The 26,336-nt window shown below is 41.1% G+C and overlaps 2 protein-coding genes across 4 annotated transcripts in view; both read left to right on the plus strand.

The window, feature by feature from the left end:
- Positions 1–3,852, plus strand: part of LOC131101399 (ATP-sensitive inward rectifier potassium channel 12-like) — a 26,645-nt gene extending 22,793 nt beyond the window's left edge. For all 3 annotated transcript variants that reach the window (XM_058046506.2, XM_078793321.1, XM_078793322.1), the window contains exon 5: positions 72–3,852. In XM_058046506.2, coding sequence (XP_057902489.2) covers positions 72–1,692 — 1,621 coding nt within the window. In that variant the 3' untranslated portion in view covers positions 1,693–3,852. The remainder of the gene's footprint in view (positions 1–71) is intronic.
- An 18,388-nt stretch (positions 3,853–22,240) lies between these two features.
- On the plus strand, positions 22,241–25,560 carry LOC131101410 (transcription factor SOX-10-like). The gene is made up of 3 exons (XM_078793323.1): positions 22,241–22,677; positions 22,956–23,230; positions 23,486–25,560. Exons 1-3 carry the CDS (start codon positions 22,241–22,243, stop codon positions 24,259–24,261), a joined length of 1,488 nt encoding a protein of 495 aa, XP_078649449.1. The 3' UTR covers positions 24,262–25,560.
- Positions 25,561–26,336: the final 776 nt, after the last annotated feature.

Raw genomic sequence — 26,336 nt, forward strand, 5'->3', positions numbered from 1 at the left:
CTGCTGTTGACGTGTTCAGGGACTCGATAAAATTTGGACAAGATTAAAAAAAATAATTTCCTGTTTTCCAGATACAGCATTGTTTCCACAGACGAAGATGCCCTAAAGATCTCAGCCTTGGGCCTCCATAACGGCCACAGCCCTCTGACGCAGCAGACCCTGACAGCGTCCTTCATGCAGGCCGACGATGAAGGAGCGGGAAAATATCCAGTGGATGAAGGGCGAGCGGATTTGTCTCTGAGACCAACGGAAGACTCCACGGTCCACAACAGCTGCCGCACTTTGCCGCCATGTCGACATGTTGATGTGGACCTGGGCACGGGTCGCCTCCGCAGTCGGTTTGTGAAGAAGAATGGCCAGTGTAATGTGGTCTTTGATAACATGGAGGATAAACAACGCAGATACCTCGCTGATATTTTCACCACCTGTGTGGATATACGCTGGCGCTACCTGCTGCTCATCTTCACCACCACGTTTCTTTTGTCTTGGCTGTTTTTCGGTCTGGTCTTCTGGGGAGTAGCACTAGCTCATGGAGACTTTGACCTTCACACCCCCATGCAGGAAGGCGATTCTCAGAGCAAGGCAGAAGAAGACCAGGACAAATGGCGGCCATGTATCCTGCACATCCAGGGCTTTATCGGGGCGTTCCTCTTTTCCATAGAAACCCAAACTACTATTGGATACGGTTTTCGGTGTGTTACAGAAGAGTGTCCTGTCGCTGTGGTGACCGTGGTGGTACAGTCCATCGTTGGCTGCATTATTGACTCTTTCATGATAGGTACAATCATGGCTAAGATGGTGCGGCCCAAGAAGCGGGCTCAGACCTTGCTCTTCTCACATCATGCTGTCATTGCATTACGAGATGGGAAGCTGTGCCTCATGTGGCGCCTGGGGAACATGCGCAAGAGCCACATCGTGGAGGCGCATGTGCGTGCCCAGCTCATTAAGCCCAAAGTGACTGCAGAGGGCGAGTATCTGCCTTTGGAGCAAACAGACATTGACGTTGGTTATGATGATGGTCTGGACCGACTATTTTTAGTGTCACCACTGGTGGTGGTCCACGAGATCAACAAGAGCAGTCCCTTGTATGATCTGACCAGCATCGACCTTCAGAAGGAAGACTTTGAGATTGTGGTCATCCTGGAGGGAATGGTCGAGGCCACGGCTATGACCACTCAGGCTCGCAGTTCCTACTTAGCCAAGGAGATCCTATGGGGTCACCGCTTTGAGCCGGTGGTCTTTGAGAAGGGGAGCCGCTACCACGTCGACTACTCTCGCTTCCACAAGACATACGAAGTGCCATCAACGCCTCAGTGCAGTGCCAGGGAACTCAGCCAGAATGCAGGTCGCGAGGGTCCACCTTCGTCTTCTACGTCAAGTTTCTCCAGGTCGCCATCACCATTTGTTGCAAGCGCAGCCGGCCACCTCCTGGGCCTCCGTTCCCCGAGCGCCTTCTGTTACGAGAACGAGGTAGCATTCTGCTGCGGGGATGATGAGGAGGAGGAGAAAGGAGAAGCAGGAAGTCTGCAAGAGGCAAAGTTACAAGATGAGTTTCACTTCGGCCTCAAGGAGACATTTGTAAAGGAGCAAATGGTTGAGATGCTGTGTGTGCTAGACACCGATAATCAGATCAGTCTCGACAAACTGCAGCCCGGCCTACCTTTATACATCAGTCGAGAGTCTGGAGTCTGAAGCCCGTCACCAGAGGAGACCTGCCCTTCTATTTGTTTTCTTTCTGTGTCTGAGTTCATTGAATTGACGTGGAATTAAAGACTCAAGAAGGAACTGAGTTTTTGCTGCTGTGTCACAAACCCATGTCTTGGCTTTATCTAAGAACTGGTTCTGGTTTTAGGAATTGTAAATTCTCTTCCGCACCATTGCAACAACGACTTTTGCTTTATCTCCAATGACAAATGTTCACAAACCTTTGTGATTTATTTGCTATAATTGAATGATGTATGAGGAAAATCAAGCTTTTGTTCTTGATTGCACTTTGTAAATATAGCACGCTTTCAGTTCAGTGTCATGACTATACATCAGATGCAAATACTGCACATGTTATAGGAACATATTTAATTGTAGGGTGTTTTCACACATATATAGTTTACTTTATAAGGTCCAAAGCATTTGATGGGTTTCTGAATGGGTTTCCCTTTCCTTGTTCAGTTTCTTTTCACATGCTAAAAAAAAATCCATGGCAACCATCATCGGTCACAGCAAACCACACCATTGTAGGAAGTATAACAGAAATACTAAAACTAGAGGTGAAGTTTAGAGGACGGAGGAGCAGTATACCAGACTGTTGTAAAGCAAAGTTGTTCTGGCAAAACAATCATACAGTTTACTGCATGACTAAGCTGCTAAACATTCATTCATTCATTTTCTACCGCTTTTTCTCACGAGGGTCGCGGGGGGTGCTGGAGCCTATCCCAGCTGTCTTCGGGCGGGGTACACCCTGGACTGGTCGCCAGCCATTCACAGGGCACATATAGACAAACAACCATTCACACTCACATTCATACCTATGGACAATTTGGAGTGGCCAATTAACCTAGCATGTTTTTGGAATGTGGGAGGAAACCAGAGTACCCGGACAAAACCCACGCATGCACGGGGAGAACATGCAAACTCCACACAGAGATGACCGAGGGTGGAGTCGAACCCTGGTCCTCCTAGTTGTGAGGTCTGAGCGCTAACCACTCGACCACCGTGCCGCCCAGATGCTAAATGGGAAAAAATCAAAAACAATATATTTGTGTAAACATGGCTGGTTCTATCCTTATTTTTGAATTTACTTATAACATCAGAAAAAGGTTATACAGTATCTCATGAAAGTGAGTACACACTACAGATTTCACATTTTCTCAATCTTGTAGCTTGTATAGTAGTCTGGATTTACTGTCCTCTGAAAATGAGTTAACACATAGCCGTTATTATAATAACTCACAGTGAACATGTCCAAAAGTGTCAATATTTAGCGTGAACAATATTGTTTTAAATCCTATCACTGATAGTCACTGGAATCTTCCGTTCCTCCTTGATGATATTCCTGGTGGAGCTAGTGGATGTTTGACATTTTATGCTCACCACCTTCAGCTTCCTCAGCAAGGCACTGTATGTGGGCACTTTATGTTGGAAAACTCCCAAGGGAGGGGGATCACAGTCTGCTTGGGGATATCACAGTGCATGGAATTCATGTTTCCCCGGCGCTCCCATGTCACAGCAGCATTCGTGCACCTTTAGATCATGACACTACCACCACCATGTGGGCTGTTGACGAGGCACATGGTAGTCACTTTTGTTGCTATTTAGTATTTAGACAATAATGGCTGTGTGTTGAGTCTTTTTCAGATTTCAGTGGAGAATATATACTGCTATGCAAGCGAGACAATTGTTTTCTCAGCCCCCCCCTCGCTTTTTTTTCCCAAAATACAATTGAGAATCTGTAGTATGTTAGTTTTTATGTGTTTATCCATACAAACTACTAAATGTGTTGCTGGCAACATAATTATTCAAGCATGAATAAACACACTTGACCAACCAACCTTGAAGAAATTGAAGTATCCTGCCCTCTGCCTCTTGCGCCCCAAAACACCTCATTAGAGGGGGCGCTCCACTATTTGACAAGCACTGCTCTATAGTATACAGTAAGTTTCATTTCAATAGTATTGTCCCTTGATAAGTTGGTTGCTGAAATATATCTGTTATATATTATACAATCATATATTTTGTTGCAAAATTGTCGTATTACAGAACAAAAATCCTGAATCGAGACAGTTCAGTGTAAACAGGTACTGTACAGAAGAGGAAAATGCACTTTAATATTACGTTTATCAGTCGATACAAGCACAATTATGTTGTTTTGTATGATAAAACACCATTAAAAGCATTGTGTACTGTTACATTTGAATTGTCTTTCCTTAGTTTGCACAGCACACTTTCTTACAGGAGGAATAGGATCGTTTCAAGTCTCCATGTCCTGTGTCAACACCTTTGGCCTGAGAAAGCATATATTAAGGTGAGCACTAATTATGTGATTTGGATGTATTGTCAGAGTAATGATGAAAATATATTTGACCAAAGTCATTGTTGCTAATAGAACAGCTTTCTTGTAGATGAAGTGAACCACATTTAGAGCAAACTGTAAAGCCAACTGTTCTTCCTAACCCTCAATTAGCTAACATAGCAAGTTAGCTACAAATTGACTACAGGCTATAAATAATTTAAGCATTGTAAATGTATTGTCAGAGAAATCATGAAAACATATTTTACCAAAGTCATTGTTGCTAATAGAACAGCTTTCTTGTAGATGAAGTGAACCACATTTAGAACAAACTGTAAAGCCAACTGTTCTTCTTAACCCTCAGTTAGCTAACATAGCAAGTTTGCTACAAATTGACTACAGACTATAAATAATTTAAGCATTGTAAAAGTATTGTCAAACAAATAATGAAAACATATTTTACCGAAGTCATTGTTGCTAACAGAACAGCTTTCTTGTAGATGAAGTGAACCACATTTAGAGCAAACTGTAAAGCCAACTGTTCTTCCTAACCCTACAGTTAGCTAACATAGCAAGTTAGCTACAAATTGACTACAGGCTATAAATAATTTAAGCATTGTAAATGTATTGTCAGAGAAATCATGAAAACATATTTTACCGAAGTCATTGTTGCTAATAGAACAGCTTTCTTGTAGATGAAGTGAACCACATTTAGAGCAAACTGTAAAGCCAACTGTTCTTCTTAACCCTCAGTTAGCTAACATAGCAAGTTAGCTACAAATTGACTACAGACTATAAATAATTTAAGCATTGTAAAAGTATTGTCAGAGAAATAATGAAAACATATTTTACCGAAGTCATTGTTGCTAATAGAACAGCTTTCTTGTAGATGAAGTGAACCACATTTAGAACAAACTGTAAAGCCAACTGTTCTTCTTAACCCTCAGTTAGCTAACATAGCAAGTTAGCTACAAATTGACTACAGACTATAAATAATTTAAGCATTGTAAAAGTATTGTCAGAGAAATAATGAAAACATATTTTACTGAAGTCACTGTTGCCAACAGTACAGCTTTCTTGTAGATGAAGTGAACCACATTTAGAGCAAACTATAAAGCCAACTGTTCTTTCTAACCCTACAGTTAGCTAACATAGCAAGTTAGCTACAAATAGAGTACAGTCTATAAATAACTTTAGCGTTGTAGATATAAGCAAGGAAAATACAGATATATATTTTGTATGTTTTAATGTTTTAATGTTACTGTTAACATCATTTTTAAAAATTAGGATTGCTCAGAATATGTTGGAGGTATTTTCAGAGGTGAATTCAATTTAATGTAACTATTAGCATAGCACGATGCCAATGTGGTGAAAATATTGCGTTGCTTCAGTGAATCTCATAATATCCCTCATTCCAAGAAAGTGCTGCAAAATTGTATAATTTAGTATAAGACAAGGTTTTATTGTACCCGAGAGAAACCTGAGCCCATCATTTTAGCCCCAGGCTCTCTAAACCAGGCTAATCATGTTGCTCATTTAAAACCCTAAATATTTCCATTTTTATTGTCCATTGTCTTATTTAGCTAGTTCCTAAGGGAATAATGAAAATGACAGATTGATAACATGGATAAAGCGGGGTGAGAACACAGGAAGGAGTGTGTGACTTGCTGTGGGAATATTTTATTTTTATTTTTAACAAGAGGCAAAAAAAAAAAATTAAGCAGGCCGTTTTTTGTGGCTGTTATGGAAGCTCCCCCTTGTGGCTGAAAAGTGAACACCAAAATACTCCCTGCTTGGCTTTTGTATATTTACAGTTTAGTATATTTAATGTAGAAAGAAAATATATACTGATGATATGTACTCATTTTGTTTCCCATATCAATCATGGCAGCCTTATGTATTTATTACAAAACTGCCACCTTTCTATTGCAACAATGTGTGTATAAAGGTGATCACATGACAGGGATCCCTTTCTTTTGTGCTCCTAATTAGCATAACCTGTTGCAGGGAGGAAACAAGCTGAGCATAATTAAGCGTGATACATTCTATTTTTACTTGAATCTACCTCCTGCTGCTGCTCAGTTTGACCTCAATTTGACATTGAATGACCAAATAGGGTGAGCATCTTCCTATTGTTATCTATGAATGTGTCTAATAATTTAGTTTCCCCTGTCATGGCATCCCTCACTCTCCTGCTGTTTTCTGATGCAGATTAATGAAGCACTCCACATCCTCTGTGAAGGAGAGCAGCTGGCTGACCCATGTGACCTCTGTAAAAGCTACTAATGGATGACTAGAGGTCTACCTAATAAGGTGCTGTGTGTCCATCTTCTTCATCTAGAAGTGTTGCTTTCATGTGTGTGTATCCGCTGGCCTTTTGTGACCGTGACCAGCCAGTGAAGCTGTTTACGGCCCGAGGCTGTGCGACCAGAGCTGGTGACAGTGCGTGTGCTCGGCAGGGGACAGTATTTAGGCACTGGGAAGCACTGGAGTCATGGTGTTGGGGGGGGGGGTCTTTGATTCCATAATGAGCTGTTGTGTATTGCGGAGCTGTGAGGCAACTTGATGGAGGAACAGAAGAGCATTGTATGTGTGCATGGCAGAGGACGAATTGGGTTGGGAAGCACCCCAGGGCAAACTGGATACTTTCTGACTGTCTGCATGCTTATCCATCTATCTATATTGATCTGTATCTAACTATCTAGTTCTCTATCTTTACACAAAATCTGTCTATCTAGACTCCGTACATTCTAGCAACATTTCTTTTATAACAGCATATCTTCTCAAGGGACAATACAAGAGCAATGAAACTCTTTAGAGTAGTCAGAGTACAGCTTGTATAGCGGTATAGCTCAAGGGGTGTACTCACTTTTGTGAGCTACTGTGCCTGGATTAAAAATAGTATCATATATTCATCGATGAGCCTAATTCTAATTATACATACTGTCATAAAGTAGTTCTTGTAACTAATTCCTCACAACACGTTTAGAACATTTTTAGCACATTAGCACTGGGAGAGTTCCATGTTTTTCTTTTTTTTAATTTACAATTTCTATACAGTACTTCCTGCAATGACTATTGTCTCATCAATGATGATGTAACATTACTGACACTGAGTGACCAGTGTGGAATTCACAATATCACAGCATCTTTGAATGCTTGTTCTGAATGTCTTGTATTTGTATTTTACTTAATTTAGCCAATTTTCTGTTTTGAAAATGCTTAATTTGGGCAAAAGAATTGTGCTAAATAAGCACATTTTAAAAACTGTCTCATCGCTATCCAGGAACACAGCCCACAAGCCCCAGCCAGAGCTACCAGCTTGTTGCTTGCCTTGCTGTGTTGGGTGACAAGCATGATGAAGAGAGTGTGCACAGTAGTGATGGCACATTAATTTGGCTCAAAATCTGCCTTTGCTATCTCAAAATTGAGGCAAAAAAATAACTCTATAGACTCCTTTGAGCTGTGGCAATGCGGCTCGTTGAAGCTGACTGTTGGGCACCTCTCTCTTCAACCACCAACGAAGATTCACAAAAGCAGGGATGCCCAAAGTACGCCTATTATGTGGACCTATTATACTCATTTTTGGCCCTTTGTATTGAGTTGTGGACTCCTACAGAGCAGCTACACACAATAACCCGCACAGAAAGCTTTCTAGATCTTCCAGATTCTGCAGTGTTTCCATGGATTTCCTGCTCCCAACCCAAACTGTTTAATTTACTCCACCCCAGCTCTAGTTACGCCCACTCCACTGTGTTTGGTCACACTCCCAAGTGCTCCCAAGGACTTCCGGGTATGTAGTTCCGTATTTACTGAGTGCAGGCAAACCTCATTATCTGACGCTTTGGCATGAAAATACAACATTCAGAGTGAAAAAAAGCACAATAGATACCCTTTATCAGTCATATTATAAGAAATGAGGGGTTGTGTTCAAAGACACTGTGTCATTTAAGTTGAATTCACATGAGTGAATTTTCTGGGATTTCAGAGCTTACTTGAATGCAGCAAAGTCAGTGATATTTTTGTTTATTTAGACCATCCATGCACGCGTGATGAAGACGTTGTTGTGCTGTTTGGAGTGTCCTTGAATCCATCTCGTGGTCTGTCTCGTGACAATGAGGAGATACATATACGGTGACGGAATTGCACTGCTGTTGATGTGTCAAAATAAAGTTAGAAAAGAATGCCAGAGACTGTGTGACTCTGAAGGACGTGACACTGTGCCGCCATTTGTTGCCATGTCGTAACCCTAACCCTAACCCGTGGCTTGCCATGATGGGTATGCGTTAATGTAATTTATGAAATATATTAGTTACTGCCATTAACGTGCCATTTTTGACAGCTCTAATGTACATATATATCCCAGTTGGGAGGAGGTGTACATGTGGTTTCTTATTTTTTTGCACGTTTGTCATTCTTAAATGTATGGGATCATCAAACTAATTTTAAATATTAGTCAATGACAACACAAATGAACACAAAATGCTGTTTTTGAATGAAACTTTTTATTAATAAGGGAGAAAAAAATCCAAAGCTATATGGCCCTTTATGAAAAAGTGATTACATCCCATGTAATTGAAAAAAAAAGTAATTGAGATCTATCAGACAACAACAACAATAACCACATCCAAAGAACTGCAGGCCTCTGTTACGGTCAGTGTTCATGACTCCACTGGGCAAAAACAGCCTGCATGGAAGCGTTCCAAGACCAAAACCACTGTTGAACAAAAAGAACTTGTATCAATTTTGCCATCTTCATGATCCCCAAGACCTTTGGGAAAATAATCTGTGGTCTGATGAGACAAAAGTGTGTGTCACATTATATCTGGTGTAAAAGTTAACAGTACAAGGTGTCAAAGTCCTAACCTGAATCCTATTGAGACCTGTGGCATGCCCTTAAAAAGGTGGTTTATGCTGGAAAACCCTCCAATTTGGCTAAAGTACAACGATTCTGCAAAGACAAGTAAGACTCATTGCAAGTTATCGCAAATGCTTGATTGCAGTTGTTGCTGCTAAGGGTGGCCCAACCAGTTATTAGGTACTTTTTCACGTAGGTTTGGTAGGTTTGTAAGTAGGTAGTCCTGCCATAGACTCATATTTACATTTGTTTGATTATCTGAAAAAATTAAGTGTGACAAACAAGCAAAAAAAAAAAAAAAACCCACTGTGCCATTAGCGTGGGGCCACTCACAAATGCCCCCGAGCATCCTTCAATTTTTCTGTATATTTAGCCCTTATATCGGAGTTAAATATTTAGATGTGACATTTAAGATTTGACAAGATTTGGTAAAAATGCAAATACTTCTCAGATTTAGATGACATATTGAGATAAGACTGGTACATCACATTCCAGGCGCCATTGTGAATGTAGAATTTATGTGGGTGACAACCCCTGAGTCAAATCCATTACGCCCACAACAGTTTTGGTCTTTGCACGCTTGCCACTTGTCCCTCTGTGAGCATATCTGCATATACTGTATATGGTACATAGTAAGTATATATACAGTGTCACATAAGTCAGTACACCCTCATTTTGAGTAGCAAGTGTCCGGCTTGTATAGTAATGTATTTACTATCTGAAAATGACTTAACACGGTGTTTTTAATGTGATACCACTGGTTGTGGCCTGTCACTGTGACAATGACACTGACCTGTCTGTCCTCGAACTGCCGACAAACCTCTTCATGTATTATATCTTTATTAGAACGCTATTGCCATGTTTTCTGAACAGTCTCACCTTTTGATCTTTTATCTTTATGTATTTTCCTGTAAGTGTTGTATACATTGCGTATATGATGCCTCTCTTGCATTGCACACTAATTTACTTACGGGTATTAAAAAAAAATGTCCTTAAACAATATCACACATTAGGGTGTCACAAATTGTCACATTTTGTTGGCCCAAATATCTCATCCGTCTTTCTGTCGTGTTGCCTTTCATGTCTGCCCTCTGCTCGGACAAGAAGAGTCTTTCATGTGGACGTTTTTTTTCCTCAGTACCCTCAGGCCCATTTCTTTTTCTTTCTTTGCTTTACACAGACTAATTAAATGCGGAGTGGAAGTCTGCTTCTATCTTCCACTGAAGTTTTCTACTTACATGTTTACTCTTTTGTGAAGTACACAAGCGACATCCAAAAGTTTTTCAACAAATACATGTTTCAAGTTAAAAAAACTTGTAAACTTGTAGTTTAATTGTAAAAAGAAATCCCTTTCTAACTATTCTCAACTATGAATCCATTCTTTAAAAAAATCTCATACAACAAAGATATACTGTACACAAAGGTTTTTAATTACAATGAAAAGACACACAAGAGTTCACCATCTTTTATTTATACAAAAATAAATGCATACATAATTCTATGATATTTTTTAAAAAAATGTCTCAAAATCAATGTGTTCTCAAAAAATAACTAGACACAAAAGGCTTCTCCTTATTTTTGTAATTTGGTTGACATCTTGTTGAATTATTTAAAAAAACATTGATACATAATTTGTATCAAATACTTAAGAAAGGAAATGCTCATTAAAATAGATAGACTTTCTTTATTGTCATTGCACAATAACACAGCAGAGAAATTGCCAACGAAATGTCGTTGCCTGGCTCCCGTATAATAATAAATAATAAATAATAATGTGGAGACATCAAATATGAACAATGTACAGCGTAAACATAACAAATAACAACAATTAAATCAGTGATTGAAAAAATAATGTCAAATTATATACAGTATATATACTGTATCCTTTTTAAACGGAGACATACAACAACATTTGATCACTGTTATAGTTATACAACAACTAAATTAAGTCAAACACAAGTTTTAAAGGTCACATTAAGCAGTATAAAGTTACTGTACAAATATTTGACACACAATAATTATAGAAGCTTGTGTTTTTCATCTTTTAAAAAAGCAGACCTACCACATTCTGCAGGGGTGGTGTTGACCGAAGAACCACAGAAAGCAGGAGCATCAACATTGTAGCATTTTAGGAGTCATTTTAATTTGCTTTCTCGTCAGCTGCTGGTGTTTGCGTGTGTGTTACCGGTAGCAACATGGCAAAAAAGGCACTGGCCACCTTTGCAAAAGATACAAAAATCATATATATAATGCATTTGTGGGGATGTCTGTCTGCAGCTTCTCATATGCAGAATCCAGCTAATTGCTTAATTGTTTGTTGAGAGATGTAAATGTATTTAAAAGACCTATGGGGTTCACTTGGGTTTCTAACAATTTTTTTTATTTACTTGTAATCAAACTGAAGAAAACAGAATAAATATCAACATGATCCAAAACTTGATGGTGCACAATAATAAGAGTGTTTATACATGTTTACAAATAGGTTGCGGAATTGTAAATTACTTAGTGTTGACTACCTCTGTCAAAATAAAAATTGCATGTTAATAAGGTGCTAGCATTTATAATGAAAGAACATTTGTGATTTGACTTTACTTTTAAAGTGTTCAAAGATTTTTAATTGTTGTTGAAGTTTTTAATTGAATTAATGTTACAGTGGTTAAAATTTCTTCACAGTAGAGTAGAACCTTATATGTTGAATGCCATCTGAGGTTGTACGATTTGGAATTTGACCAACATTTTAGGGAAAAATTGTCCTCTATGAACTCTGATCCTTAGCTTTCTGAAAATGTGGATCTGCTTTATGCCTGTATAATTAATTAAGATTGTTCATAACGATGGCATGAGTGTGACCCTTAAACCGATTATTTCAGTTTTCATTGTTTCATTGTATTTGGCAAACAGGGTCACTATAATAACTTCTAGCATTATTAATTAGAGTGATAACAATGTAGAGACTACTTTAAAGTATAACATGATATGTAAAAATCTTACATTTTCAGAGAAGGATTTAAAAAAGTCCATAAATGCATGGCAATTAAGCGTGCAGGCATGAATGGCTGTAGGGCACAAACGTCATAAATTTGTCCTCAATGGCACCATTGTGTGTTTGTGACGCTATCATACCCATCTTCATCACCACCATCATATTCTGTTCAACATCCGAGTCCCAGGCTAAAGACATGAAGACTTTCTTTCTCTCCACTGATGATCCCCAACCCTTGTTAGCCCCCTTACACCCCAAAACATTTCTAAATGTCCTTCTTTGTCTACTTGTTGTTCTGTTCGGCCATTGGAAAAAAAAAAAAAACTTAGTAGCAAATAGATGCGAACGCAGCAACAGCATCAGCCGATTCCAAACAATAGTCCATTCATGGTGCCCTCCAATGCAATGATGATCGCGCTCTGGCCTGCACCAGCCTCCACAGCTGCACTGGAATGTGGTCCAACAAGTTCTACCCCCCGCACCCCAACCCACTCCCCCCTACAGCCTCCTCCATCGCTACCATGGCCACCACATCACCAGTGCTGCCACCATTGCAACCCAAGTCCCTTTCTCCCCCCGCCCCCCCTAAAAAGGAGGCAAGAAACTCGGAGGAGGAGGAGGGAGCTGGAGGGTTGAGGGTGGTGGGGAGCACAAAGAGAGGATTCATAGTGGGTCACATACACTTGCAGAGAAAAAAGAGGGGGACCCATTTAGGAGAAGTGCAGCTGCACTAATTCATCGGGTGAAACTAGGAGGAGAAAAAAAAAGGAGTGGCAGAGGTCAGAAAGCAGGATCATTTTTTATTCGTCTCGCTGAAACTTCTCCAATCTATGAACACCTGCATCCCTCGCTTTCTTCACGTAAAAAAAAAAAAGAAAAGAAGCAAGATCCTGGGCCTCATCCACGTGTCACCATCTTATGACCCGTTCCCAGTGTGACCCTTGTTTTTCATAGCTCGTAACAGCCCACACATCCAGATGACATCAGGCCCTCGAGCCACTGTGTCATCCTCAATCATACATCGGTCACAAAAACATTCTCAGTATGTGTTGTTGGATGAATTACAGTACAGTACAGTCCAAGTATTTTCTTCACATCATGCTTTTTTTCATTATTTCATAGGAATAGTTTGGTATTCCCAATGCTCAGATTGACTTCGACTGGTTTCTCCAGCAAGTCTTGTTTCTGGGGATTTGACCACATTCCCTTGATTAACTACTAGGCAGGAAAAATGTAATTTGTCTCTGAAGGTTCCGAACTGCTGTTTTGGCATTAGCATGGAATAGGATGGACTGATATATTGATATTTTGATGTATCTGTCACTAACATCAAATATCAAAACGATGCAGTATATACAGCCCTCAATGATGAGTACCATAGATTACATTAGATACTGCTAACTGTTGTTTGCATTATGCTCTTACAAAATACTTGTCAAGCCAGGAAACAATCATTAATCCGTTCCAAAAGGATAATAATTATAGTTTTCAATTCAAAACACAATGCAAAATATATGTACATATAAATGACAAATTGAATTGAAAAATAATCGTTTAAAGTACTCATGAGACGAAAATGTTTGAAAAAAAACAAAAAAGTACTCATTTAATAAAACATTTTGTCATACTTCTGTCATTGATTGATTGATTCATTCATTCATTCATTCATTTTCTCTCGCTTATCCTCAACAGGGTCGCGGGGGTGCTGGAGCCTATCCCAGCTGTCTTCGGGCGAGAGGCGGGGTACACCCTGGACTGGTCGCCAGCCAATCCCAGGGCACATATAGACAAACAACCATTCACACTCACATTCATACCTATGGACAATTTGGAGTCACCAATTAACCTAGCATGTTTTTGGAATGTGGGAGGAAACCGGAGTACCCGGAGAAAACCCACGCGTGCATGGGGAGAACCTGTCATTGATTAAAAAGAAATAACAACTATAAAATAGGTGTAAAATGAAGTGGTGATTTTTGTCACACCCTCCAGAGTGAGACTTGTGAGATCTTGGCTGTGACGCCTTGACCAGAACACGTTCTAGGAACCCGATTCAAACATGCAGTCATGAGCTCACAGCAAAGACTAGAAATTGATATGTTGACAAAAATAACACAATAATAACATTCACTTGATGATTAACACACACACACAAAAACGGCCACAAGTCAGTAAGTGACTGCAAAATAAAAAAATAAAAAAATGAAAAAACATGGAGTCGAGATCACTCCTTATTTAGCCCTGGGATGGAACCCAATACTATTTTTTTAAGATTCCCAAAATAGACCTAGTCAACAATATGGATTCACTACAAATCGACTGCAAGCTAGGCTAGAAAGAGGATCCATGTTTTGCAAGCAATTCACAAAACACTTACGAGTGACACCGGCAACCAAATGCAAACGAGCACAGTCATGAAAGCATGCAAAGAAAGTGACATCTCCACGATATTAATAACATGAACTAATGTTGCGTTGTCAGGGTGACGATATATTTTTTACTGGCAGTGATAGCTACAACAGATCACTTTGCTTCAGTTATGAATCCACACTGCATTAGCTGCCAGCACTAAGCTGCTACCAGGAGAAATGTGAATTGACTTGCTGCCACCTTGGCATGCTTTTCCACGGTATAACGTCTTGTGGGTTGTTATTTCCATCTGCGGGGCAGTGCGAAAACATGTGTCCCACAAAGTTTACCGATCACCTGACAAGGCGAATGTGAACAAGCTTAAAGCAACAGGTTCAACGAGTAAGCGTAATATTTAAAAACATTTACAGTATGACAAGACGAAAATTAACCAAAACAACATTGTAGTAAATCAGAACTTTCGGGTAGGTCCATCTGGCTTAGATGTTACAGATACAGATAGATAATCTGCCTTTTCCAGACCAGACATTTTTCTTAAATGGTCAAGATTTCAATATTCACGTGCACATCCAACACAAGAAATACTGCATGCCTTTCAATGTTACTTTTCATAATAAGTAACAAGATTACGTTAATATCACAATAACCTTTATTGAAGGAAACATTGTGAATCGCCACCTTATTGTGGTGGAGGGGTTTGAGTGCCCGAGTGATGCGAGGAGCTATGTTGTTGTCTGGGGCTATATGCCCTGTTAGGGTCTCAAGGCAAACAGGTCCTAGGTAACGGGCCAGACCAAGAGGAATTCAGAAGACCCTTATGAAGAAATGCAAAGGACGGGATGGCACCTTGCACAGACGTGGGATACCGGGGCCTCACCCTAAAGCCAGTCTGGGGTAGGGGCTTTCTTGCAGGCAAGTGTCTGGTGGCTTGGACTTCACCCGTGGGACCCGGCTGAGCCCAGCCCGAAGAAGCCATGCAGTATCTCCCCATAAGCATAAAGGTCCGGTGTAATGTGTTTTGAGAGGAGGATGAGCGCGGGCGCCTGGGTGACCTGGTCTTCAGCGGCCAAAATATGGTTCTTGGGACATGGAATGTCACTTATACTATGGTGGGGAAGGAGGCCAAACTTTTGCAAGAGGTTGAGACATTCCGACAAGATATAGTCGGACTCACCTCAACCCACAGTTTGGGTTCTGGAATGAAACTCATCGAGAGGGCTGGACCTTGTTCCACTCAGGAGTTGTTGCAAGGGAGAAGCAGCGAGCCCCTGAGAGATAGGGTGAGGAACCCAGAGTAGAGGCGCTGCTCCTTCACATCGAGAGGAGCCTAGTTGAGGATGCCTACTGTGAGCCTTCCTGGTAAGGTGGTCTGAGCATGCCCAGCCAGGAGAAGGTCCAGGGCCAGACCTAGAACACGCTGGAGAGATTTTGTCTCTCAGCTGCTCTGGGAACACCTTGGTATTCTCCCGGTGGAACTGGAGGAGGTGGCTGGGGACTGGGAAGCCTGGGCTTCCCTACGAAGACTGCTGCAACCACAACTCAGAAAATGGATGAATGGAAGCACACACAGAGTTGGGTAGTGGGAGGGGCGGGGGGGGCAGACTTTGTTCACAGATTGAACCTACAAAACGCATGGATGCTTTGTTTGGGTTTGCCGTACAATAACCAAAACATCATTTTCACTGAAAACCGAATCTTGTGAAAACCAAGGTTCCACTGTAATAAATGTTATATCACAATATTATTGTATCGCAAGCTTTCCTGTAAGATTTACTGGAGGATTTCCTCCCCTAATATAGGTTGCAATAATATTGTTGTGTTATCTGACGTTGTGAAGACTGAATCAACGGCACATCTATTGCATGTAGCCAAGTGGTGCGCTATATTTTGCTGATTGCTTAAGTTGCTTAACTGTAAGACATGAAACCCCAATCACCAATTGAAACGATTAATTAATGACTTTCTGTACTTTAAATACCTTTTGAATAGAATGGGACAACCTCTCTGAATGTTCTGAACTCCTCTTTTGAGCAGCGTGGAGGCGATTGCCAGATGATTGCAGATGTTTTCTTATGTCATGGCTGCTGAATACAGTATATCGTAAGTTACTTAACTGCCAACCCAACCCATATTCTATGAGGCTTATCCTCACTAGGGTCGTGGGGGTATGCTGGAGCCTATCCCAGCTGTCTTTGGGCGAGAGGCGGGGTAGACCCTGGACTGGTCGCCAGCCAATCACAGGGCACATATAAACAAACAACCATTCACACTCACATTCATACCTAAAAAAATAAAACCCCAACAGAGACCTGGACCCAGATCTTCCAGATCTCCTGACTAATTCCTGGCTAACCACTAGCCCACTGTGCGGCTCATGAATACACCTTCATATAAAATATAATAAGGTATATAATACTGTTTATGTTTTAGCACATTATTCAGTAATAATAAAATGTAGTAGTAAAAACTGCAATATTGACAAAAGCAGAATGGAAAAGCCATAATTTAATGTGTGAACATAAAGGTAACATATGTCCAGCTTTGGTAAAGACATAGTATTTTATGGTCATAATGTTTGGTTTTGACTGAGAAGTATTCATATAACAATAGCTTTATTATTTTGCTTGTAGTGTTTTATTCTGCATTTCTACATTTCCCCATAATGTTGCTGTATCGTATCAGATAACCGAAATGAAAAACTACAACCACGGCACCATGTCAATCAGTCAGTCAGCATTGTTATGATGAATTTGCAGCTCTCATTGGACGAGGTGAGTGTATCCCCTGACTGCAACCTGATTACACACACTAAAAAAAAAGGGTTTTCCATTATTTGATGTGCACCTGAGGAGTGACCTTTTGACCTTCAGGCAGATCATGAGACCTCGTCATCCCATCTCCCCTCTCCCTTTCTCCTCCCCCCCAGGAGCAGCAAGACACAGACTCTTGTGACACAGTAATGGTGTGTGTGTGTGTGCCGATATGGAGAGGCCCATTACTGCAGTCACATGGCAGGTTAGTGCAGACACTGATGCACCATGTGAGCCCTATTTTCCATTTTTCCTAGTTACTGCCACCGCCACCACTCCCTCAGGGGCCGTGAACAACCATCTCACACAGGCATTTGTGTCACGGGGAAGCTGGAGCCTATCCCAGATGACTCCAGGCAAGAGGCGGCGAGGGGGGAAAGGGGGTGGGGGGGTTAACCGGTCATGAACAACAACACACAGGGATGCCCAAATGAAGATTTAAACCCTCCATATCCTGGCTGTGGGGTCAACATGCTAACCACTCATTCACCTTGAGGCTGTTTAAAATACATTAAGATCGTTTTAAAAAATCATGTTATTGACTTGGCCGCGTTGAGCTAAGATCACGTTACTATGTTATTACTTTTACTGGGCTGAGCTTAGCTAACTTCAGTTTACAGTACAGGTGTATAGTATTTTAAATAATTATGTTTAATTGTGTTTTTTTGTTGCATTTATTTTATTGTCATGAACCTTTAGCTGAACTAGCCTGAGCTATGGTATGTCACATTGTAAATTTAGTGTATCGGGGTATCGGGGTTGAGCTAAAACGAATTTAGTTCAGTTTACACTGACAAGAATGGAGGCCAGTAACGGTGCATGATGTTGAAATGATCAGCTTTAAACTTTTGGGGGAATTTTGCCCATCATTCACAACCCTTATGTCAAACATGAACACATTCCTTCCCCTTTTCTGAATGCTTATCTCGTGCCTCAGACATTATGAATGTAGCAAAATCAGTCTGAATAAATATAAATTTGTTTATCATTTCACATTATTCTATGACGATGTCACGTATATGGACATTGATATTAACATTGTAGTAAATGACACAAACCTTAATGAATTGACTTGTATTGATTTGCTTATAACATTCCCTTTTAAAGTAGTCTAATACTTAATGATGAAAGCATTATGGGTATAACTTTATTACTTTATTTATTACAAACTTTTATATGCTGTTTTTGCTGGGTTTTCTTTATTTTTTTTTTCTTTTTAGAAGAAGGCCAATAAAAGGGATATGTGGGCTGCAAGTGACCCCAGGGCCAGACTTTGGACACCCATAATCTAGTGTCCAGGGTCTAACACTCCTCTTTCCTAAACTCAGTCACCTGAAAAGGTAAGTGGAGGTATATGGATGAGTTGAGACGAGTTACATAATGTTAAGATCGCTTTTGTTTAATTTAGTTTATCTTAATTCAGATGCAGATTAGAGCTACTTTTGTCTCTTGTCATATAATTTAAGTTTAGCTTATAATTTAAGTTTATTTAAAGCGTTTAGCATTGATGGGTGGAATTTCTTATATGACAGTGGTGAATTTATATTTTACACTTGTTAAAAACATGGCCTTAAGTTTGAGTAGTCGAGTTTGATTTATTTCATTTCGATTCTGTTACATTATATGTTGTTTAGATCTGGCAAGATAAGAGTTTATGTATAGTTTAGTTTCATTCAGTATACTTGGACTATTTTTTATATGATTTGGACGTGTAATGTTAATCAATTGTAATATTATTTCCACAAACAAATGCATTTTAAAGGTCTGTGTTACAGCTTGAAAAACAACAACCTGCAGGCTAAGATTTAAAAAAAAAACATGTCATCTTCTGTCAAACTGGTTATTTTTTTTATTTCTGGGAATTGAAATGATAATATAAACGTGTTAAGTCGTGTTTTTTTTTAAATGCAACAAAAAAAGTCATAATAATGTTTGCACATTTAAAGTCTGACATGTATTGCTATATTTTAGTATGGGTTTTGTTTTCTGCGAATTTTGAGGATTTTATTTTAATATATTCTGAACGAAAGTGGTGAAAGAAATTGAAAAAATGAAACAAATAAAGGCCTACATTACGAAAAAAGGAGATAGGCCGTTTATCAACATTTACCAGAATCACTTATAGGATGCTGGGGGGAACAAATTAAAATGAACAACAATGCATTCATAATAATAATAGCTTTTCCTATTTTAGTACCGTACACCTAAATATTTCTGAACATTTCACATTTTTGAATACTTTCCACAATTTCAAATAATAGTGCCATAATAGTGAATTGATGCAAATAAACATCCTCACATGATGAAGCTGCAGGACAGAAACGAATTAAAACTCCTATTAACGAATTGCTGTTTTTAAAAAAAAGGCACATGGAGCCACGCTGACGTCATTTCAAATAGTAAATAAATGACTTCCACTTCATGACAAATGCAATTACAGCGAGCGCAGACCCCCAACTTGCTCCCTGGGGGTCGCGCACATCCAAGTGCATTAAGTCAACTTCTCTGCGCAAAACCGCAGGCTTCCTCCCTCGTGCACTGCTCCAACTCAACCTAACAAGGGCAATCACATACACTTTAACACGCAAACAAAATACAACACTCACTTCCAGGCCTTGCATGGTCCGATGATACCAGTTGATCGATGGGGTGCAGGCTCAATCCCCCCGCACCCCACACCCCACACCCCCCCCCCCCCCCCTCTGCATCCCTCACCTTTTAAAACCAAACCTCTTCACTCCACTGTCATTATAAATCCAGGTGATGCGCGAAAAGAAAGATAAATGTGCAAAAAAAGAAGTGTCGCAGAGTGAGGCAAGAGACATCCAGTCATGCTGAGGAGGATTTTCTGTGTGCACGACCAGTGTCAACGCCCGGACATAAGGGGAGAAAGACGCACACATCGCTCTCTGTTATCATTTTTTTTTCATGTTTGCAGCACAAAACTGCTTTTTGTTCCCCATTTTTTCATTTACGAGGGTTAATGGATAGAGGCTTGGGCGTTTGATCACATGGCTACAATTCACCTGAGATGCAGACAAAGAAAGCAAAGAAAGAAGAAGCGAGAGCCATGAGAGAGGGCCGAGGGGACACAAGATTCATTGTTGCAGTGGCGAGCTGCGTCGCCTGCGTGCGTGCGTGTGTACGTGCGTGAGAGTGCGTGTGCGCTCCCTGACTCACGCAGGCCGTGCTTTTATCTGCACAAATTGTGGCCTTAAAGCGTGTACAAATCCTCCATCACGCTGAGACTTACCGCATCAGTTTCGCTCTGCTTGCAGGAACAGGAACATTCCAATTAAATCAATTCCTATGTAAAATCCCCGCAGTTACTTATGTGATCAACAACGTCAGCACCGGAATCTATAAATACACTACTAACGTTGTGGTATAGTTGCTTCCAACCATGCCTAACAAACTTATATTAAAGAAGTCAGGAGTTTACACTGACGTGATTTAACATGCCCAAAAGGGAATACGTGTTTCTGTATTCAATATTAGCTTGTCACTTTGTAATAAAGACAGAAAATAATACCTAATGTGTAATAATGGATGGATAGGTGATGTCCTAATATAAACAAAAAATACATCTTACCTTGTAAACACACTCAATCACTTCCGTAATTTTACTACACATATGTTAAAAGTAGTTTGTTTTCTGTGCATACCAGTGTTTTAAATTACATTTTAGGGGACATTTAACATTTGTTTTTTAATAATACATATCTAAGAATAAATATCTGTATATGCCCATGTGCATACATGCATATATTAGATTAGATTAGATTCAACTTTATTGTTATTGCTCATGTCACTGGTACAGGGCAACAAAATGCAGTTAGCATCCAACCAGAAGTGCAATTTTATAAGTACTTTCGTAGTAAGTAAATGCAGGGAAAAAATGGACAGATCTACAAACTAAACAGGCTATGACTATAATACAGTGAGGATATGTACAGGGATATAAATGACTATAATGTGGCTATTGCAGATTATATATATATATATATGTTATATATATGCAGCATATAATTACATATATCTCAGCTTTTATGCAGCACCTTTACCTGCATTCAAACCCATCCATTCGTTTTTTTTTAAATTATGAAAATATACGAAATATCACTTCTTTCTCATGCAACACTTGTATCTACAATCAGAAGCAATGCATATTGAATTGACATTAATAACAGGACTAGTGTGGACAGTTCCACACTCCTGTCTACTCATTTATTTGTCATTTTTAATAACGTATGTTAATTGTGAGACCTGTAATTCAACATTTCCTCCATGACACCCAATCAAAACAGAGAACCCTCCTTTTGGAGGTATTTTAACGCCCCCTCCCTTCTGATTTAATGTGGCCGCAAGAAGGTAATAAGTCAGTAGATGATTGTTTATTTGTTTGATGCAGCGTGTCAACACTTGCAACAAAGCTGGCCTTCTCCTTGCCTCTAAATGGGCCCACTGTGGAGTCATTTAAAGCGACTGTGATGTCAAATCTCACCTCTTCACTGTTGGAATTGCTGCAGCGATTTTACATACAGGCCGGTATGAAACGCCATCCTTTGCTCTTTGTCCAATCGGCGAGCAGCCGTGCGAGGTGAGAGCCAATCAGAGAATTGAGGGTTGCGCAAGGGGCGGGGTTGACTGTGTGCTGGAATGCTGCCTCTCTGGGAATGTTTTCTACTTTCAATCTCTACTTTTTTTTTCTCCCTCTCGCAGTCCTTCTCACAAGGCGCTCTTTAAGCTCCGGTGTCGCCACACAGAGCAGCCATTCATCGGCTCCACGGCCAGCACCACACACACTCCCATGTTGAACCACTGCACGGCTAAATTGGTAAGTTATGTCTTTTTTATATAATATTGAAATAAATAAGACTTATAGTGCTAAATGATATTGATCTACCAGTTGATATTTTTCCCGATTTCATTAAATGGGTATTATTTGCATTCGTTCAAATAGTCAGTTTCCATCAACAAGTACTATGGACACTAATTCAAATGTTATATAGACGTATAATTAGCTTCTCGTATGTTCTTCCGCAGGTGTAGCAGATTCCCATGCGTAAAAAGGATCTGGACAATTTTACGCATCAGTATGGCTTTGTATTAAATAGTTTATCATAACAGGGAGCACCACAGACGTCCATAAAATATCTTTTTAATTACTTACTACTTTCCAACTCTTTGTGAAGTGTTAAAAAGTAATTTTAAAAATGTCCGGAGAGGAGCACAGCTTGTCTGAAGCGGAGCTGAGCCCCGGAGGCTCGGACGACGCTCACTCCCTATCCCCGTCCCATGCCGGAGCACCACCCGGCCACGACTCACCTCTGACCGGGCCTGCGTCTCACCTGACGGCGCTCTGCGTAGCGGAGGGCAGCAGGGATGACAGGTCCGTGGTGAAGTCGGAGGAGGAGGACGATCGCTTCCCCATCGGCATCCGGGAGGCGGTGAGTCAGGTTCTGGACGGCTACGACTGGACTCTCGTGCCCATGCCGGTGCGCGTAAACAACGGAAACAAAGCCAAGCCTCACGTCAAGCGTCCCATGAACGCCTTCATGGTGTGGGCCCAGGCGGCCAGGAGGAAGCTGGCCGACCAGTACCCCCACCTGCACAACGCTGAGCTGAGCAAGACCCTTGGCAAACTGTGGAGGTTTGTGAAAGAACACAGTAGCCATACAGTAGCACTTCATTTCCTGTGCAATTTGCGCCAAAACGAGGAAACCATGAGGCCAGATTGGTGGACGCAAAAAGACAAACAGCCAACTAAGCTTGTTGATTGTATGAGCCCGTTTAATTTGTGCTTCAATTACGCATGCGTCTCCATTTACGCACGGCGCCAACGCGTCTTATTTGCACACATTTCCAACATCCACATTAACTCGGGGGTCTTACGAGAGTAAAAATCGCTCCTTGTTTTCCTTCCTGCAGACTGCTCAACGAGAGTGACAAGAGGCCATTCATCGAGGAGGCGGAGAGGCTGAGGAAACAGCACAAGAAGGACTACCCCGAGTACAAGTACCAGCCCCGGAGACGCAAAAACGGCAAACTCACGCCTGCTAATGAGTCAGACAGCCCGGGGGAAGAAGGGGCCAGCCACTCCCAGTCACACTACAAGAGCCTGCATCTGGAGCACAGTGGCGGCGCTGGGTCCCCTCTGGGCGAATTGCACCACCATCACCACCATCATCACCATCACTCTTCTAGTAGGTGGCACTCCATCTTAGTAGACTAGTGTGGGGATTTGGCTAACATTTAGGGGGGGGGGCAGTGTCAAAATCAGGCAAAAACTCTCCACTTCTGCCTTGTTGACATAAACAGGAAGTGCAGTGTCAGTAGACATGACAGTATACATCTACTAAACCGATTTATTGGATCCATCCACCAATCTAGTCATTATTAATTATCCATATCCTTTATGTAGATACATCACATTAATTTGCTGCTTTTTTTCCATCCAGGTCAGGGTCACAGCCCCCCCACACCCCCCACCACCCCAAAGACAGAGCTCCAGTCAGGCAAATTGTCAGACAGCAAAAGGGAGGGAGCGACCGGAGCATCAGGGGGATCCAGGGGAGCCCTCGGTGGAGGGGGAGAAGGGGTGTCCAGCGGTACTTCGTCAACCAGCTCCAAGCCCCACATCGATTTTGGCACTATGGATATTGGAGAGATCAGCCACGAGGTGATGGCCAACATCGACTTTGATGTCAACGAGTTTGACCAGTACTTGCCCCCCAACGGCCACCCCCAGGGCACACCCGGAACGCCCGCTTCGGGATCATCTGCTTCATCCTACGCCTACGCCCTGGCCGCAGCGAGTGGCCACTCGGCCTGGCTTTCCAAGCAGCAGCAGCAGCCTCAGGCCTCGTCATCGTCCTCTGACCCGTCTAAGCCCCAGATCAAAAGCGAGTCGGCGACTGGGAGCCACTACGCCGAGACCTCGTCGTCGCCCTCCTCGGGGACTCACGTCACTTACACCCCGCTCAGCCTCCCTCACTACGGCTCCGCTTTCCCCTCGCTGGCCTCCAGAGCTCAGTTTGAGTACGGAGACCACCAGGCGCCTGGGGCATACTATGCCCACTCCAGTCAAGCCCCTGGGCTGTATTCAGCCTTCTCCTACATGGGGCCTACACAGAGGCCTCTGTACACCACCATAGGAGACCCTTCCAGCGTCGCTCCCTCCCACAGTCCCACACACTGGGAGCAGCCTGTTTACACCACACTCACAAGACCCTGAGGGGAGGGGTGGAGAGGTGGAGTCGAGGGAGATATGGGAAGCGTGTGAGAGGATCTGTTTGCTAGAGTGTGTACTTGCTTTGCCTGATGTGTATGCGTATGTATGTCCATGACCATATTGTTGTAAAATTAGAGGTTTTTACTTTTTTAGCTGATAAAATGCATCCATGGGGGGGGGGGGGGCACGCTCAGTGTGGGTCTGCAGCAATCATAAAAATACATTTAGAAAATGAGTGCCATCAGGAATGTATGATTGAAGATGTACAGCAAGTGGAGAGGAATGAATCAATGTTATGTAGATATCTCATCAAGGTTCACACTGACATCATCCCATTTATTAACCAAACTAAAGAAGACTTTTTGGATTGATTTGTGTTATTTTATATGAGTAGTATTGTTATGGTAGAGTATAACTTTATTGTGACTGACATTATAACACTTACACAGCTTCACCACTGCTCCAGGAGTACAATGCTCCTTAAGGGTTCTTTTCAGTGGCCAGCTAATTGCGACCTAATTTCTCTGTAGATAACAATTGTCCGTCTCTGTGTCTTGTTCTTTACTACTTTTGCTGATCTGAAGCATTTATGGGAACAATATAGGAATACGAGAGGGAAAGAGAGCTCTTAAAAAAAAGATATTTCTGCTTTTTTGCTCCGTCTTTGACACTTTACCTCAACTGTCATTGTCATTTTGTGCCATTAGCAGAGGAAAAACTCCACTTTCCATGAACTATTTTGCTTTTTTTCCTTGCTTTTTAACAATTTGCTGATTCACATTTGAGTTCTAACGTGTTGTAATGAACTATAGTACAAAGTCTCAATCAAATCCCTTAAGATAATTGGCCAGCTTTGGGTCCTACTTAAGGATTATGTGGAATCACATGTATGGTCGTTCTGCATGTGTTCTACTTCACGGGTGCTCCTATAGAGCAGCCCAAAACAGGCTTCCTCTCGGGCAATGTGAATAATAGACATTACCATGGGTTTTACCTTTTCTATATAATGCATAGTTTATCATTGTATACTGACCTTCTTACCATGCAGTTACTGTTTATGTTAATGATGTCACACCTATTGCTTCCTCCATTTTTGTATAATTCCGAATAGTTTTGTAAAGTGTTGCCATATATTGAATATTTTGCTTCCTTACAAGAAAAAGCAATGTTGAAATATTGTTGTCATCTATTAAATCACCTTATTTATAAAAAAAATATGTAAGGAATTTTCTTCATTATTGCATTGCACATGTAGAATATACCTTTTATATTTCATGCAGTAGCAAAGTAAATTAAAAGCACGCTGCTGACGTGTGAACTGTAATAATAACACAATCAGTGCCCCAGCAACCTAAGCTGTTTAGTGCGTTTGTGTGCACAGTAGGCTACATTTGAAGACTAATTCCTCGATTTAATCGGCTGGGGACTGTGTTTTACTGCAAAAAAAGACAAAGAGAGTCTTTCAGCGAGTGAGAAGGCTAGAAAGCAAGAGAAAGGGAGAGTGTTAAGAGTCCAGAAAGCAGGCCAATTTCAGTCCAGTAATGGCTTTCCTCTCACGCTGCCCTCTCCTCTCCACCTGAATAAATGCATGTCTGACAAAATTAACTTAAATGGACCTTCACTGGGGGGGCACTTTAGATGCATTTTACCCAATGCCTACAAGCAGTTAATAGGACTGTATGCAGGGGGGTTTCTCTAGCTTCCTAGAGGGCGCTAACATTTGAACATATGCAAGCATTATATCCCTTGTGATGGGGAAGTAAACTACGCCAATGTAACACGCATGTCCACTATAGCTACAGAATGTTTGTTGTCAGCTAATTATATCAATCTGGCAGAATTAACTAATAATGTTAACACTATCACTGAAGATATAACTTATAACCACAAAATAACTCCAAATTGTTGACTGCTTGAATGCTTGACTGCTTTCGTGTATGTGCCCATTCTGCAGACATATAAGTGGATACAAGTTAGTAATTTGTAATTTTGAAAACTACTTAAAAAATGTGTACAATCTGTTCTTTTAAACCACCATTGCTAACTTGTACTTTCTGGTGGCGGTGTTCTCATATTAT

Source organism: Doryrhamphus excisus, linkage group LG9 (genome assembly GCF_037039965.1).
Source record: "Doryrhamphus excisus strain RoL-2023G ecotype Guam linkage group LG9, RoL_Dexc_Guam_v1.1, whole genome shotgun sequence".
NCBI classification, from domain to species: domain Eukaryota; kingdom Metazoa; phylum Chordata; class Actinopteri; order Syngnathiformes; family Syngnathidae; genus Doryrhamphus; species Doryrhamphus excisus.

Coding starts and splice junctions, on each gene's coding strand:
- LOC131101410 (XM_078793323.1), top strand. CDS start 22,241: ATGTCCGGAGAGGAGCACAGCTTGTCTGAAGCGGAGCTGAGCCCCGGA. Junction 22,678..22,955: donor ACCCTTGGCAAACTGTGGAG/GTTTGTGAAAGA, acceptor TCCTTCCTGCAG/ACTGCTCAACGAGAGTGACA. Junction 23,231..23,485: donor TCATCACCATCACTCTTCTA/GTAGGTGGCACT, acceptor TTTTCCATCCAG/GTCAGGGTCACAGCCCCCCC.